The sequence below is a fragment of the Pezoporus occidentalis genome, unplaced genomic scaffold (assembly GCF_034315485.1).
Source record: "Pezoporus occidentalis ecotype Australia unplaced genomic scaffold, CSIRO_AGI_Poc_V1 ctg92, whole genome shotgun sequence".
Lineage (NCBI taxonomy): Eukaryota > Metazoa > Chordata > Aves > Psittaciformes > Psittacidae > Pezoporus > Pezoporus occidentalis.
The window spans coordinates 1049993-1067600 of NW_026916284.1; the positions used below are offsets into that span (position 1 = coordinate 1049993).

Sequence of the window (17608 nt, forward strand, 5' to 3'; positions counted from 1 at the left end):
CCATTGCATTGCTGGGGGCTTTCACTCCATATCTCCAGGTTCCAATGCCTGGGGAAGGCAAAGAGCACGCACCAAGACCCAAGAGCCATCCCTTACCAGCACAGGAGAAGTGCCCGCTCTGGATGGAGTAGCCTGTGCTGGGGTGCACCCAGCTCGTGGACTTGGTCTCATCACTGTGGAAGACAAGGATCGGGGATGTCAGCACCCAGGGAGCCCGTTCCCATCACCAAGGGTGACTTTTCCAGACAAAGGAATGGAAGGATCAGGTTTTAGCATCCACCAGGCTGGGGCAGCAGTGACCCAAGGAGAAGAGGGGTGGAAGAGGGATGAGCGTGCGCTAGGAAAGCAGCCAAGTGCAAAGGTTTGCAGCAAGGTGTTCCCACCCCAGACTAACCCTCCCCTACCCGCAGCAGCCCCCTTACACCCCAGCTCAATCCCCATCCCGCAGCCACAACTGTACTTGATGAAGAAGACGCGTCCATCCCCGCAGACGCCGTAGGTCCACCTGCCCGGCAGGTCCAGCCAGTCGATGTCATCCCCCATGGGGACAGCAACGGGGCGGGGGGGGCTCAGGCCCAGAGCGGGGCCAGCACCCGGCTTGGGATGTGCCCAAGCACTCCGGGTCCCCCCAGGAGTTTGCTCAGCTCCGAGCTTCCACCCGGGCTCTGTTTGCTGCGGATAACCGAGGAGGGAGGGAGAAGGAAAGAATTCCCAACCAAACCCATCAAGTTAACCCCCTCGGAGCTGCGCTGACACCCTGCCTGCGAGCCGGGCTGCTGGGGCACAGCTCTCCCCATGACTCTGCAGGGCTCAGCCCCCGTCACAGCTTCCTCCCGCCGCTGCCTACTCGCTGTAATTACCACCCATTAACTCGGGGTGAGTAATTACGGAGCGGGTACTTCCCTCTCCTGTTCCTTTCAAACAATGGCAGGTTCTGCTGCCCCGTCTGATGTCGCAGCCAAGCCCAGGCTGTATGTAGGGCACCCTGATGATTATCTGCAGCGCTTTCGGAGCTGCCCGGTGGGTATTTTCTCTCTGCCTGTTCTTAGCCCTCAATTAAACGGCTTTTAAGGGGAAAGGTGGGGTCCGGGTGGCTGCGAAGGAGGCAATTGTCCTCCTGCCTCAGCGGCGCCTCGGCAGAGCTTCTCATGGCACAAGGAGGAAGATGCTGGGTCAGGCCTCAGAGGTGGAAGGGAGGGAGCTGGTCCCCACAGCAGGGAGGAAGTCGGCTGGAGCTCATTCCTCACATCAGAGCCGTTCCCTGCCAGGATTCAGGGAAACCAGTTCCCCTGCAGCCTCGGGAAAGCTCTTCCTGTGCTTCTTTGAACACCGGGTGAGAAAAACACGTCCGGTGAGTCCCAGCGAGCCCATCACAGAGCATCGGAGCGGACCCTGGTGTCGCAGGGAGCGATGCCACACCAGACACCCCATTCTGTGTCCCACACGTGCCGTGAATAGGACTTGAGGAGGCCACAGGCTCCCGTGGCTCACTGGAATGACGTTGTGCATTGGGGTTTGCAACACCGGGCTTTTTGCCTGGTGGGAACAGCCTGACACAGAACCTGCCCCGGGTTGACCCCAGTCACACCACTGCTATCAGTTACCATCAGTGAACCCATCCACAGAGCATCAATCACCACCGGATTAACGACCACAGGAGCCCCGGGGCGATGCTGCTGTGATGCACCCCAAGATTAGGGGCCCTGCTCTGCTTCTCCTGTCAACACTCTGCCTCCATAGAGCTCAACACCCGAACATAGCGAAGAACAATGCTCAGGGCTTAAAGCAGCTCCATGCAGTGGTGCTGCACCTCAGAGCAACTCAAAACCAGGCGCTGGGGATGGAACTGCTTCTATTGTGTATTGAACCCATCGCCCCTCGGCCCCTCTCCAGCATCCTTGTAGCCCTCTTCAGACACTGGAAGCTGCTCTGAGGTCTCCACGCGGGTCCTCTCCTCCAGGCTCAGCAGCCCCAGTGTTCTCAGCCTGGCTCCATCCAAAGGCACAGCGAGTGCCACGCTCTGAGCTGCGGGCAGGAGGACGCCTGTCCCCGGCTGCTCCTCACACCCAGCCCATCGCGGGTGACCTGCCCTGCCAAGGCAGCAAACAGCGGCCGAGGACCATCCCTGCGTGGGTCACGCATCAGGAATGTCACAGAACGGGGCTGCTGTTGCGCTCACCCCACATCTGTGCCCATCCCTCCACAGGCGGCTGGGTGGCCACGGGCTCTGCAGTGGCCCTGGGGTGGTGGTGGTGGTTGTGGCTGCACATCCCTGCGCTGCTGCGCGGTTCTGGCACCATCTCCTGGACAAACAACTCCATCAACCAGACCCGAAATGCAACTGCAGGGCGAGCCATGTGCTCCCATGGATGCAACCCGTGCGTTGTGCCTCCTGCCTGGCTGTCAATAGACAACACTGTAAGATCAGGCTGTCATCTCCTCACTCTTTACCCCCCAGACTGCCCATATGGGGACACCACAGCCATCGCACCCCTGTGCTTTGTGATGCTGGACAAGCAGGATTTCTCTGCTCCTTCCCATCTTCCCCAGCTCAAGCACGGAGCCCAGTCACCACCTCAAGCGAAAGAGCTGCTAAGCAGAAAAAGCCTAATTGCTTCCTACCCTTTCTATGTCTGGTTGTAAACTGCCTGTAATTTGATAGATGGTGCCAGGGAACGCTGCTGCTGGGGTTGCTGCTCCATAGCACAGACACCCGGCTTGCAGGCAGACGTTTAACAGCCTTTTAGCACCAGAATAACACGTTTCCCACCAGGCACAGCAGCCCAGCGCTCCCACATCCATCCCCAGCACTCCCAACCCGCGTTACCATAGCTCCAGCATGGAGAGGTGCCAGCAGAACTTCCCTCCGGCTCTAGACGGGAAATCTTTACACCCTGCTTCCCCTGTGCCGAAAGCCTGGCTTCATTTCACATCTGCACTACCTCCGGAACCTCAAACAGCCAGCCTAGAGCAAGGAGGCTGCATGAGAAGGGGGAAAGGTGCTGAATCCAAATGGCCCTGGTGCTGGGTCTTTGTCTCTTCTCAACACAAAGTCCCTACGAGAGAGCTGGGCCCGTGTCCCAGCCATTCCCAGCCCAGGGCTGCTCTTTGCATGCAAAAGGGCTGCAGTCTGCAGCTATTTTCTGTTCCTGGTTCCTGGAGTGCCTCCTCTCTGGGTGATGGGCAGGGAAATGGGGCAGCGGCTCCCACAGGCAGGGAGCAGCTCCCACTGGGGGTCACACAACAGCGGGGTAGGAAAAGCCGCTCCGGTGCAGCTGCATCCATTACACAAACCACAGACCCATCAGCACCAAAGCCCTGTTTTCCAAGCAGGACCTCTCTTTGCTCTGCAGGTATCGGGTACTCACCGTGGCAGCAAGTTTCCCTTTGTACCTGTGGCAAAGCCAGCTTTAAGGTCCCTTCCAACCAAAACCAGGCTGGAGCTCTGTAACTTGAAAGCTCGCCCTGCAAACCATGACTCCAGAAGAGGTGTGACCAACCAGCAGCCCTTGGTCTCATTCCAGACATTCCTGCGCCGTGACTGTCCCACGTGGAGCAGGGATAGTGAAACCAGGGACTCAACAGTGGCACCTCAGATGTGTTTCAGTGCAAAGCCTGAAAATGCTTCCAACCCCTCCTCAAAATACCTTCAGACCTGTGCAGTGCTCATCATTCTTCAAGTTACACAAACCAAGGGGCAAAGTAACCCCAAACCTCAACACTCTGCTCCAGTGAGGGCAACAAGAAGTGACTTACACATCACTTACACACGGTGAGCTCCGCAATGGTGCCACCACCATCGCAATCAACCACTGCTTTACCACCTAAAACTCCCTCTATCTACTGGAGTGCTCTCAGGCACCCCAGAAACCAGCTTCCAAAGCGCAAACATCAAGCCCCTTCTCCTAAGCCTACAGTGCCAGGAATGAAAGCTGATGCTGGAACAGAGAAGAGACCTCTAGCAATCAGCATGTACATTAAAATCACTTTATTACTACAACAGTCTTACATTTGGTAAAGATAAGCAACCTGTAACTACCATGGCTCTGCTCCTCCTGAAAAAGGAAGTGCATAGGAAGGTTGAAGACAACCAGCTAAGTAACTACGTTTGTCCTAGTAGCTTGTAAGTAGGAAGATGTTTTCATTACTGTCCTTCAAATGTTTCCATCCCATCTTGCTTGGGCTGCACTTCGAGACTGGGGTCTCCATAATTCAGCTGCATCAGTAACAAACAGCTTTAGGAAAACCCATTTATAGACATTTCCCCCCCCGGTTTCCAGTAAAAAGCTACACAACGCATCCAGGAACAACCATTCACCACCTCTTACATTCAGATTCCCAACAACCAGGACAAAGTCCAGTCTGAGTTTTCTCCACTGTGAAGATACATTTCTCGTGTCACTTACACAGAAGCGAAGCAGGAGCAAGTCCTCCAACACTGCAGGAATTTCAGCAGCATCACACCGAGGACAGGATTTGGGCCCCACAGGTCCCAGAGGCAGTTCTTTTACATGCATACAGACAGGAGGATGGAGGCCGAGCACCCATGGGTGTCTTCAGATCCTGCTCTTTTAAACTTTATGAAACCAACAGGTAGTGAAAAACAAACCCAAAATGAAACTAAAAGCGCCTTCATTTGGCCTAAAAGCAAATACCTGCTTTAGGAAGCTGTATTTAGACAAAACCAACTCTCAACTCCACAGCTTTGTGAGGAGATGCTGAGCAGGAGAGCATCACCAGGAGGGTTCACTGGGGGCTTCTGCCCGGCAGGTGGCACTGTCAACACAGGGATTCCATCCCTAAAGCGCAGCATCCTGTGAGCCCAAGGACCATCAAAGCCAGACCTGGATACAGGATGAAACCACGTTTGTCCATATAAAAGCAGAGAGGGAACATTTGCACCTGAATACAATCTTTAACCGTTCAAAAGAAGACACAAAAGTCATTAAAAGCAGCCTTCTGGAGCGTGTGATGGGATGAAATACATCCAGCAAGGAGGGTGCGTGAAGACATCGCATCAGCCTAAGGACACACTGGGGGTACCTGTCATGACAAAGGATCTACCAGAAGGGAAGAGGAACTCACAGCACACGGAAAAACCCCAGAGCCTGGAAACCGCAACAAAAACACAGGAACCAAATGAAAATGTACTAAAATTTAATCATTCATAAAAGCTGTAATTTAATCTGTGACAGTAAAACACAAGAAGCAATATTAGAGTTGGTTTAGTATATTATATATTTTTGCTTTTAAAGCCATAGAAATCAGTTATCCCAGGGTATTCTTTTTTTTTTCCTATAAAAGACCCATTTTTCCAAAGCATTATGCACAAACATTTTTAATTAGAATATAATGGCAGAATGAAAATAATGATATTCTGGAAACTTTTAAATATAAAATGAAGTCAATGACTCAAAAAGTTATTTGTTGCAGTGAGTGCAAAGGGAAACTTCAGGGAATAGAGATCTATCGTTACAGATATAAAATATAATGGTGGGACATTTTTAGTGCTCGATGGGGAGAAATGACGAGAAAATGGTCAATATGAAGTTTTAATTATAGAAGCAATATCTACCATTTGAAATGCATCCATGCTCCTTTGTATAATCAGACACTAGAGTCAATGATATTTATGTTCACTTCTGTTAACTGCTATTGCAAAGGAGGAGTACTATTGTCTTAAATTTCCAAGAGATATACACAGAGCAATTTCTTTTCCCAAGGGACTGTGTGCAAACCAGGTTAAGATCTCAATTCTTCTCATAGTATATAAAAAACAGGAGAAGCTTCTTCAGATATGTGATTCATTTCCATAAGGGTTTGAAGTCGGGAATGCTGGCACTTTCCACGTAGGCAACAGTTCTTCATTCCTGCAATCTAGAGAGAGTGAAAAACTGATATGAAACATAGATGGGAGGAAGGATGTTTCTCAACCTACAGATGAGATGAATGAGCTCAAACACAGGCCTGAAGCCTTTATCCAAGCTAGTAAAACCACACAGCACTTCAGCAGGAAGAGCTTATCTTCCCCCCAAGTGCTAGGGTTTGCTCCTGCCACCTTTTGAGTTCACAAGTACAGCAAAGAAAGACTTTGGAAACTATTAACTCTCAACAAGCAGCTCTTGTTTTATCATGGCTGCAGCAGAGCTGTGACAGACAACTCCCACCCTGGCTTTCTGCTGTGATAATGCAAGTGCCCTTCCCATCCATCAGGCACAGCCTTCAAGTGCAGTCTGAATTCAGCAAAGGATGCACAATTGGTGGGAGAGGGTTTTCATCTTTTATATGTAGGAGATGCTCTTAACAACTAACGAGTTGGAGACCTCCACCTGTAACAAGCAGGCAATGCACTGGGCAGAGATTTACAAAGGATGAGGGAGACCCTGAAGTATTCTGACCATCTGGAGCAGATCAAAGAATCCCAGACTGGTTTGGGCTGGAAGGGACCTTAAAGCTCATCCAGACCCAACCCCTGTCACGGGCAGGGACACCTTCCACTAGAGCAGCTTGCTCCAAGTCCTGTCCAACCCGGCCTTGAACACTAAATTCAGATCTATCACCTCAGGAAAGGAAAAGCCTCTTAAGACCTGCTCTTCAATTTCTTTTCCTAAAGCCATTGTTTCCCTACAACCCTAAGCTATTATTTTCTGGCATTCAAAGCTCAGGGTAAGAGACTTCTCAATCAATAAAGCAGAAGCCATCAGAAGCCAAGTTAACTGCATAGCTCCACTTACCCTACTCAATCACAGCTAGGCTACAGAAATGGCCATGTCCAGCACGAACACCCTAACAGCTCATGGGGCAGGCCTAGGTGTTATTCCTCCCTAAAACCTGAAGCTACAGAAATGCTGTTTTCTTTAAGGAGTGCAACGGAACGGTAGCTGTAAGCACACCAAGTACCCTGCCAAGATACACAGGAAGATTATTTATAGCCATGTCCAACCTGGGGATGGTTTTCTGGTTTCGTTTTGGGCAGGATTTTTTGGGGTGGGCAACTTTTTATTTCTCTGCATTGAAATCCATGTCCCACCCTTTCAACTTACAACTGTCAGCAGAGGGAAGGAAGAGGAGTGAGTCCTCTCTCGGTTGGGATCTGATTGCTCAAGCTCTAGGTAGAACTCAGACAGCTCTTACCTGGCTCAGAGCTGCTGCACGATGGGAGTCTAGAGCAGCAGACATGATTTCTTCTTAGGCTTCTTCTTTTCCACTGGTGTTTTCCTATTTATCTGTCTGACCAGGTCATAAAAGATCTGAAAATGAAAAAACACAAACTGAAAAATCAAAGTGATAAAACATGATGCAAGTGTCCTGGTGGCTGCAGCTGGAGAGATTCCATTAAACTGCTTGCATTTCCTAAAACATGGTTTTTCCATGTTTTTTATGGAACAGGAGAGCACAGAGCTCACATCAGTGTGCAGAATACAAGGGAGCTGTAAACTCACATCCTGCAGCACACAGCTTTCTCCTTCAGGCTGTGCATGACCAAATGCTTCAGAAGAGGACGGCAATGAAATGGCAACAAATCCCTTGCTTTGGAAAAGTGGGAAAAAACTGGGGAAGGACAAAATGTCTTTTAAAAGACCGGAATAACATCCTCAAGGATCACCATCATCTCTGCAGAGTGCTGCTAGGCCAGCAGCGTGTTCTCTCCGTAGGGAAAGGCATCCCTCCTCCTTGGCTTCTACCTTCAGAAATGGTCTTCATTCACCCGCTGCATAGGATGCACTGTTCATTTGCCTCTTTGCCAAACACACTGGAGCTGGAACCACCTCACTTCTTTGCCTGCTCTTTCGGGTTTAGTAATAAAATTACCAAGGAGAAGCAAAACATGTGCTCTGAACTCCGGTGTTTCTAGAAGGGGATGCTTACAAGGGCCTCTTTCAGCTGCAGGGACCAGTTTCTTGTGAACACTTCTGCTGTGAGTTGTTTTCCCAGCAATATTCAACCCATTTATAGCAAAATGAGCTTTGCAAAAACACTTGGAGCCAGGTCACGGTATTGAGGAGAAACATTCAAACCTTCAGAAGGCTCCACCCTTGTCCTTGTTTACTTTTTTCCTTCCTGGAGTGGCTGACAGCTCACAAATACTTGTTGATCCCAAGGAAATTCAGAAGACAAAGAAACAGTTTAGAAGAAATGGCAACCACTGGAAACCGAAGGTTTTCTGACACACTTTAACTGGTGCAGAGTTAAAGAGTTTCAAAGGAAATGAACACGATGGTGGCTTTAATCAAGCTCTTATGTAAAATACAGCTCCTTTCCTAAGCTTACTGCTACTGCTTTCTACTATCAGCAAAACCAGCAGTTTGTACTCTCCAACGGACACAGTAAAGATGAGGTACAAAGAGATAGTTTCTGGAGAAGAAGCCTATTAATAACTGGCAGCGTCTCTGCTGGTATAAACCAGCTTTCAGTATTTAAGCCTTTATAAACCAGAGCCAAGATGATCTGAATGTGATTACGATGGGCAGGAAGAGTCACTGTCTGGAGGCACCAACCGTCTATGCTCTGGCAGATGAGACTCTTGAATGTTTTGAGGTAGAACCTCCTCACTTTCCAAGGGCTGAAGTAGGGGGAAAATCCCTCTCAAAACATAAGTCAGAGCATTTAAGTGCTAGCACTAGGAGTGCAGAAGTCTGTAACAAGGTTTCAGGAATGCCACTGTCCCTAAGAGTCGTCAGTGTGGTGCAAGAGCATCACAGACATCACCAAAAAGGCATCTGAGGCGCTGCTACTGAGATCAACTCTGTAGTAAAAGCTTATCATCTGGATGAAAGGCTTGCTTCACTTCCAGCAAATGCATGCAGAAATCTCCCTTTCACCTAGATTTTAACAAAGATAGAAGTGCAAAAGTAGGGAAATACCGGAAAACACTTCCCCAGTCCAGGAACCAGCAGAACAAATGAATAACCAGCAGAGTCAGTTGCTTGATTCATGGCGTTTCTCCTCTTTGATTTCCTCGGCTTTTATGCTTTTCATAATTAGACAATATAAATTGGTATAAAACCAAAAAATTAAGATCACAATAAAACCAGAACCCAATCTTTCAGATAATAATTTCCTTCTTTCTGATCCAAGCCTCACTGGAGGCAGAGAGAGGACAGGGAAACAGACAGACACAGGATTCACACGTTAAGGATGGCTGTAAGCTACAGGCATGCATTGCCTCAGGACAGCTCCCTGTTCTGCCTCCTGGAGAACCCCTTCTCCCACACAGCTCTCAAGAGCTTTAAGGCACTTTTGGCTAATGGGAGGTCAGCCTCTGCCACAAAGTGGGGAGATACAAGTAAATCAGTTTGCTTTGCTCCACGGCGACGTGTTTGGGGACTGAGCCGCTAGTTTCTTCGTTAGCACTCAGTTTTACTACAGCTCAGACACAGAAATCCCTCCTGGCAGGAGTCTAGCTCAGCGAGCTATATTTACCAGGTTAGATTAGTGCACACTAGAGCAAGGCTAATCCCAACCACAGAAGCTGCAATTCATGCAGCCTGGAGCTCCCTTCCCGTTCAACAGGGCAGATACAGAGCTGCGCAAGTCCCACCGGCTGCCAAGTTAACGCTGGGTCCGGTCCAAGATCCTACTGCTCCTGCTTATCACACAGCCTCCTCAACGGTCCCAGTTATCTCCTGGCACCAAACCTGCTATGCTCAGTAGGGTCACCTTAGCTTTTGTGGCTGGAAACCTGGCCTCTGTCACAGTCAGATAATTCAGAGCAGAGCATAAAAACTTGGTGTCTGATGTCAAGCAGAGCTGAGCGACCCCAGGCAGCAGCAGAAGGCACACCAGCTGCAAAGGTGTTTCTCATTTAGACACAGGGAAATGCTTAGATAGATGGATGCTTGCACGCGCTCTCTAAGTCAGTGGCATGCTGCAGGAGGTCTCTGATGGGATGCCTGCCTGAGCAGCCAGACGTAGCAGGAATGTGAAAAGCAAATACTTCAAAAACAATAGCCAACACCATGCAACTTGACAAGTACAATGGGGCATAACCCATGTTCTGAATAGCAGCAGCAGCTATCTTGGAAAAGTGTACTTTCCAGATAGAGCTTATCTAAGATAAGAGTCATCCAGTTAACTGGGCTTGCTCAGGACCCTCTGCTATTCATGTCCCCTGACGCAGGCCATAGAAAGCACTTACCTGGAGAAGTCACCTACCCTTTACAGAGAAAAAGGAGCAGATCTCCTTAGAACAAACAGAAAGCAGTAGCTAAATACATCACAAGCCTTTCTTAAGCTGAGACTCCAGAACCAGCCTGAATCTTCACAATTAATATATGAAGGATCCCTTGCTGATTTAATGCAGCGTTCACGCTGAAGCAGGAAAGACAAAGGAGCAGCCAATAGTTACCTCATTAACGTTGATTTTAGACTTCGCAGATGATTCTAGAAAGGCACAGTTACACCACTGTCTTGCTAAGTTCTGACCCTGTTCTTTGCCGACTACACGCTCTTCCTCCAGGTCACATTTATTGCCAACCAGAATCATTGGAACCTGGAGAGGAGACAAGTGAACAAGAGATACATCAGCAATTTAATGTACAACACTGTGGCTTACAAAGGCATGCGAGGAGGGTAACACAGACAGTATGAATGCCAATACAAATGAGAGGTTCAGGAGAGCTGACAGGCTACAGTGGAATTTAGATGTCTGCTGCGAAAAGGCTGAACTCAGTCCATACTATTGACACGCTGGTGCACTAAGAATTAAACACATAGGGGACACTATAAAACCCAACAGTCATATTGCAGCACAATCTTCAACCAGTAAAATTTTATCTTCAGGTCTCTACATCCAACATCATTCTAGTAAAAAAACATATACTACTGACATGTAGGAAGGTTGGACTTCATGATCTTAAAAGTCTTTTCCAAACTATCTGATTCGATGGTTCCACGACTTTCATGTCACAGGACACTAAACTGCCTGTCAACTTAGCCCATTTCAGCCAACAGCACATACAGCACGTGTCTGAAGACACGTTGGATGTGTCAGCCCTTTGACTTGTCTTGTCATCCTGCTGTCAAACCACACAACAATAAATGGAAACACCTTTGAAAAGCTCTGCCCTGGACAGGGAATGAAAAGGAATATTCTTGTGCAGCCAAGAAACCCCGTAAGAACAAGAACAAGAAAGCCCTGTGCACAAGAACACCTGCCCTTTCCACTTCCTATGCTTGAGAACTGCGGGCTACATATGGATTTTGGAGCTTGCTTTGACAACCTGCATCTCACAGATCTCAGGGGATGACAGAGGCAGAGCAAAGGTGGATTCTGAAGCATGAGACCAGAGATGATGAGCAGGACGCACTGCGGTGCTCTGTGTGCACACAACAGCATCCTGTTTCCCTTATGCTATGTAGAAGCAGAAAAGAACTGCTGATAATGGGCGTGCACCCCACTCCATTTCCTGAAGCATTTAATTCTTTGAACAGAAAATGAGTACTTTCCAGCTGGAAAATAAATCATCATCCACTTCCTCCGGCGATTTACAACATGCTGTATGTTTTTAATCGACTTCAATGTTCATCTCTGTAGTCTTTTCCAGATTCAACTACACTCCAGATCCATTTTTGTGTTTAAAACTCACAGCCGTACTGATTAGAAAATGACCACACTTTTATTTTGGGGAAAATGAGGTTTATTTATTACATCAGAAACCTGAAGTCACAATACAGATGAGGCACAGCCAAAAGCAGTTTATTTCACATCAGAAAACAACGGGATATTTCTATCTTAATCCCATTCTTTACAGTTGCCTAGATAAGAGAAATTCTCTGACACCAAAACATAAACATGCTAACATTATTTTCACATGTTAACAGGTAAAATAGAGAAAAAAAGTGATACTTAGATGGTTAAACAGGACAGGTTTGAAAGACCTGAAATACTGCGTGAGGTTATTTCAAAAGGTAGTAATGGTTTATTAGAGAGCCAAAACCAGAGTTTGATGAACAACTAGCTTTTGATCCTCTACCATTTCATGCAGAAGACTGGAATTTAAACTCTGTTAGACGTACATAATTGAATGCTTAAGTACTAAGGTTTTAAGAGACATGTTCTGAAACTACAGGAAAGAGTGTGTTTGCCTAACTCAGCAGAACACAGCTGAAACGTTCAAAGGGCTCTCAGGCTTGGATTCAACAAGTAACATCCCCCCTAACACAAACCAGAAATGCCTTTTAATAATTAAATCAAATCACTGCAGTAAAAACGAAAGCAAGTCCCTGCTGCCCCATGAACTTGACCAGCTTACGGTGCAAATTCCCCTCCGGCGAGTGCAGCCGAGGCAAGCACTGGGCTCTGACGGGAGGCTAATAAAGGACTCGTGTTACCAGGGATTTATGCAAACATAGTCCCTACCTAAATGGAAATCAGTTTTGCATAAACAGAGGTTCAGCTTGCTAAACGAAGGAGGGAACCAAAGCCATTCAAAACAAGGTAATCAGGATACGGGACAAAGAAGATCCAAGGGAAAGCAGCAGCGTGGGGAGGGTGCTTCAGCCCCAGAGGAGCGGAGCTGCGGGCTGGGTTCATCCCACCCTGGTGCGCTCAGCTCATGGCTCAAACTGCATTTTCCTGAATGCCTATTTAAATACAATACACATGGCTTAGTGAGGATTTGGCCTGAATTCATGTCCCTGCCCTGTTTGCCCATTTTACAGTGCAGGAGGGCTGCACAGAGGCAAGGGCTGTGAGTGAAGAGGATGCTGCGGCTTCCACAACCCCACTGGCAAGCACCAACACAATCCAAAGCAATCAATGTCAAAGGCATCAGCTACCTTTAAGCTCTCAGTGTAAAAAACCAAGCAATCTTTTCCACAATCCTCAGGGCAAACCTTTGAATACATTACTAACTGGTAGGCAAAAATAATTTCAACTTCTTTTGGAGGAAGTCTACTTATAGAGAGTTCCCACACATCTCCACCAGCCACAGGGCTCCCTCCAGCCTCACTAAATCACATGCTTAAGAAATTAAAAGCCAAAAAGTTCCAGTTACAGGAGCTGGGGCCCAAACTGGAAATACAGTCAATGGTTTTCTTCTGCCAAACAGGACTGAATGCAAACTATCTTAATGTCACTCTTACTTAAAAGTTGCCCAGAGAAGCTGTGGCTGCCCCATCCCTGGCAGTGTTCAAGGCCAGGCTGGACACAGGGGCTTGGAGCAAGCTGCTCTAGTGGGAGGTGTCCCTGCCCATGGCAGGGGGCTGGAGCTGGATGAGCTTTAAGGTCCCTTCCAACCCAAATCAGGCTGGGATTCCATGAAAATTACAACCTTGCATCAGTAGCTAAGACTCTTTCAGAGTCTCTTAATGATTTAATTCATTCATCCTTTGGGTTACAGATCTTGTCAAGAGGCAGAAGGAACAAAGAAAACTGTTGAGAGTTTAAAAGCCTTGGACCATGAGGGTGGTCTGCAGAGTGCCAGCACCATTCACAGGGACATACAGGTCCATAGGGCAAAGCTGAACCCTCCCTGCTCACACATGCCTGTCATGGGAGCAACAGACCACAGCCCACTAACCCTTCAGCATCCTGCTTTCCTTCAGAAGAGGGATACGTGTATTTTCATACAATAATCCAAAATCCCATAAAAGCAGAGTTTGGTCAACAGCTGAGAAGTTGCTCTCCATCAACTCCCACCATTCCCAAAGACTCTTAAGACTTCCAGAAAGTCTGGAAATGAGAAAATCTGGGTTCATTATACCCTTTAGCAGGTGCTGGACCTCAAATAACAACACTGGAAACAACCAACACCACCTATGAAAACTTACTTCAGTATGAAACTTTGCTGTACAGCAAAGAATATTCTGAGAAGGAAATCCTGCTCACAAATCCCTGCATGGTTACTTACAAACACTTAAACCATTTGCAGAAGAAAAACCATTCTACTTACATCTTCAGTGTCCTTAACCCGTAAAATCTGCTCCCGCAGGTCCTGTAAGTCGTTAAATGTGGACTGTGCTGTTATAGAATATACTAGTGCAAACCCTTGGCCGTTCTTCATATAGAGATCCCTCATCGCTGTGAATTGCTCCTGTAATCAAACAGTTTTAAGAGCAATTAGCTACTGAATGCAGCTAATGAACATTTACAAAGGAATACTTTTATGGTAATGGAGGCAAGAATGTAGTACTGTACAGTATGCATTTCCATTTTACCCCTTACAGAAATCCACCAAAACATGTAAATTTAATAAAAGCATCAACACATCCCTTTCCCTTTGGTTTTCTTCTTCCCAAAAGAGATAAAGGCTCCTTGAAAAAATGGGAAAAAGAACAGAAGCAGCAATAAAACTACATCTCTACATACTGCTGTATGCCCCAAGCCATAACACAAGGTGTTAAGATTTGGCTGACATATTTTGTAGTGCTCTTCCATTTATTTTCTGCTATGGTGTTAAACACAAGTCTGCCATCAGACCAGTTTCCCCAGGCAACAGACATGGAGCAGAAATTCAATTCCTGCTCTACCACGATACGGGAACAGGCCTCGGTGTCACAGCCTCACTGTTCAATTGTGAGCACAACAGGGTGGGAAGGCACTGCCTGCTCACCTCTGAACATACACAACTACATGCTACTCATCCTTAGCATGAAAATGGCTTTAAGGTTCACTGCAATGAAATGCAAGAGCAGGCTGGAATATGTGCACCCAATGAGAGCTGCTTTGGCCAAGCTTGTCAAAGGAAGCTTCACCAGAACCACGTAACAATGATTTCTGCTTCCACACCTGTGCATTGCTGTTGGTAATTTTCAAAGCTTTCTAAATAAAAACTTTTAGGAAGCATGTCCTCCCCTGTGATGGGCACTCAACCATTACAGGGCTCTTTGTTTAGCAGCAGGATTTTGCACAGTGGTAACGCTGGTATGGCAAAAGGAGCTGCAGCACAGCCCTGGCTGCAGGCTGGGAGGACACTGGCCTCAAGCAGCATGAAACAAGAACAGGGAGATGCCACCACAGTAAGGAGTATTCTGAAATCCTCTCCATGTAGGCTGAGGAGGCAATCCTTATGCATTGCCTGGAAGTGGCTTCAATGTGTCTCTCTATTTTGGACACTTGCAAAATTAACCTGTAAAACGATTCTGTGTCAGTACGTTGATAGCGAGATGATGGTGGATGGCAGTGAAGAGGTGAGGGGCAGGGGAACCACCAACTCTTATGTCCCAGCACTAAGGCACCGGCTGGGGAATGGGTTCACTGTGCTGCTGGCAGGGCTGCAGGCAGCTCTCACCACACTGGGGTTTGGGTTATTTAACAAACTCATTCAATTTAAATTACTGCACAGAATCCCAGACTGGTTTTTGGTTGGAAAGGACCTTAAAGCTCATCCAGTTCCAACCCCCTGCCACGGGCAGGGACACCTTCCACTAGAGCAGCTTGCTCCAAGCCCCTGTGTCCAACCTGGCCTTGAACACTCCATACCAATTAGAAAATGGAATTGTACTTACTGTCCCTGCTGTATCGAGGATTTCAAGCATACACTGTTGACAGTCTACTTCCACTTGCTGGGGAAAGAAGGGAAGAGACAGTTAAAACTGAAACAGGACAGGCAAGAGGAATCTCAGCTTTATTTATGCTTGTACCACAAAGCCAGCCCCCTGCACTTCCCTTAAGTGCTAAGAGAGGAGCTGCTATTAGGGGATTAGTTATACCCCAAGCCAGGCATTTGGGTCAGCTCACTTATGCTCCAGGACTCTGGTGATTATAAGGGCTTAGATGAGCCACTCATTGTAAACATCTCAACTTAAGTGAGGTCATAAACATCTCAACTCAATCCACCCTAAAACTCAAAGGACATTAAACTTCCATTTTTCTTTGCTGCTGGGATGAAGGGAGTAGGGAAGAAAAGACAAAGCAAAAAGTTTAGTGATCCTCACTGTTTGGCTTAGCAAATCTTCCACTCACTGAGCAACGCCTCAGATGCAACAAGGTTAATTCCAGGGAAGTGAGATAAATTTAACAGCTGAACTCAGATCACAATTTACATTTAATTATCACAGGCACAAATGTCACCAGTTTTTGTTTCATGTTTTGGTGCCTTTAATTATGGTAGCACTAATGCTAATGTGTAAAACAATGGGTTACTTGACATCAATGGATTGAAGAAAGCAGCTCTGTTGATAGAAATGCATAACGTGACTGTGTCAGGGATGCTGACAAGGACTTCTGCTCAGCAATTACAAGCCTGCATCCAAAACAACCACAAAGAATTTTATATGGCTCCAAAGCAAGCAGAATGCATTTGAACTAAATGGCGAAGCAGCCACGGTGTATAGAACTCCTATAGCAACTTCTACAGAAAGCAAATATTGGTACCTTTATGTTTTGAAGTAGAAATTCTATGTCAAATCACAGCAAACAGATCCGGGTGGCAGTCTGCCCCCCGTTTGGTTGAGCTGTTCCTATCCCCAGGCCTCAACGAGCACTGGCAGGAGATGGGCAGTACACTTGTCTGCCAGCCAATACAGCTCACATCCCAGTACAAGTGAAGGCACAGGCAAAGAGTGGAGAGTTGCAGCCTCCAACTGCCTCAACTGGAGCCATCGAAGACTGAGAGTGAAAGCTCCTGTTTATATGCAGTAACAGAGATTTAATCCTCCTGATAAATAGAACTAAGCTAGTGAAGTATTCCATAAAGCCAGAGGAAACTATCTGCGTGAAACCATTTCCAAGGCTGACGCTTTTCTACACCATCACTTTCCTGCTGCAATGTTGTGCAGCCATAAGATGTTCCCAGAAAAGAGCCTTCCTCATTCCAATGAGCTTTTGCTGCATAGTTACAAAGGAGCAAGCTCTATGAGAGTCAAAAGAAATACAAACGCTGTTATTTTACCTTTCTGTATGAATCTTCTATTGTTGGATCATATTTTTCAACAAATATTCCCTGAACAAACTGTACAGTCTGGGGAGAAAGGAAAGAAGGAAAGCATTAAGTGAACTGAGCACAATCAGTAACATTGACCGAGAAGCACTTTATGAGAAAGTAACATCACAAAAACTACTCAACACTGTGAAAATTCAATAGAGAGAAGGAGAGAAAAAGACCTAAGTTTTCATTTCTTTTATATAAGATTTGTGTACTTCCTGTTTCAAGAATCGCTTTATTCAAGCACATTTTCATAGTGTTTTCTGAAAAACTGCTTGCTTGCTTGTTCACAAAAGATGCTACCCTCAGAAATGCCTTTCTTCTAGTGCCTGTGACTTCAGAAGAATAAAAATCACCAAATTTGGAAGGCTTGCAATTCAATCAGAAGAACAGGCAATCTGTACACTGTGGAAAATCCACATTTCAATGCAAATCACAGCAGAGTTCCGTGGAGCTACTCTGGATTACATGCCCAGAGCACAGACATATTTCAGAGCAGCAAGTTAAATCTGGAGTTTCTCCAGCTACTCAATTTGTATTAACCCATTAAAGGAGGAGACATCACTCATTTCAAAGAGGCCTTTCTTCCCCTTTGTACCTATTCAAAGCGAATTTACTCTAAACACTTCCCAGCAAGCTGTCATTTGGACATGGCCCATCTCTGGATGTCCAAGCTCTGTACGTGACCTGCTTTGGCTCCTGTCACTGCAGCTTTACTTATCCTCTGCAAGGCAAAGCTT

At 47.0% G+C, this 17608-nt stretch overlaps 2 protein-coding genes across 6 annotated transcripts in view; one reads left to right on the forward strand and one right to left on the reverse strand.

The window, feature by feature from the left end:
- Positions 1 to 17608, forward strand: part of LOC134157043 (adenosine receptor A3-like) — a 122566-nt gene that overhangs the window by 63182 nt on the left and 41776 nt on the right. The gene's annotated exons all lie outside the window — the stretch shown is intronic.
- The window catches only part of RAP1A (RAP1A, member of RAS oncogene family), a 36033-nt gene continuing 23565 nt past the window's right edge, over positions 5141 to 17608 (reverse strand). For all 4 annotated transcript variants that reach the window (XM_062605643.1, XM_062605642.1, XM_062605644.1 and 1 more), the window contains 6 exons: positions 16836 to 16904; positions 15451 to 15507; positions 13896 to 14036; positions 10349 to 10492; positions 7135 to 7250; positions 5141 to 5877 (listed from right to left, as the gene is read on the reverse strand). In XM_062605643.1, coding sequence (XP_062461627.1) covers positions 7164 to 7250; positions 10349 to 10492; positions 13896 to 14036; positions 15451 to 15507; positions 16836 to 16904 — 498 coding nt within the window. In that variant the 3' untranslated portion in view covers positions 5141 to 5877; positions 7135 to 7163. The remainder of the gene's footprint in view (positions 5878 to 7134; positions 7251 to 10348; positions 10493 to 13895; positions 14037 to 15450; positions 15508 to 16835; positions 16905 to 17608) is intronic.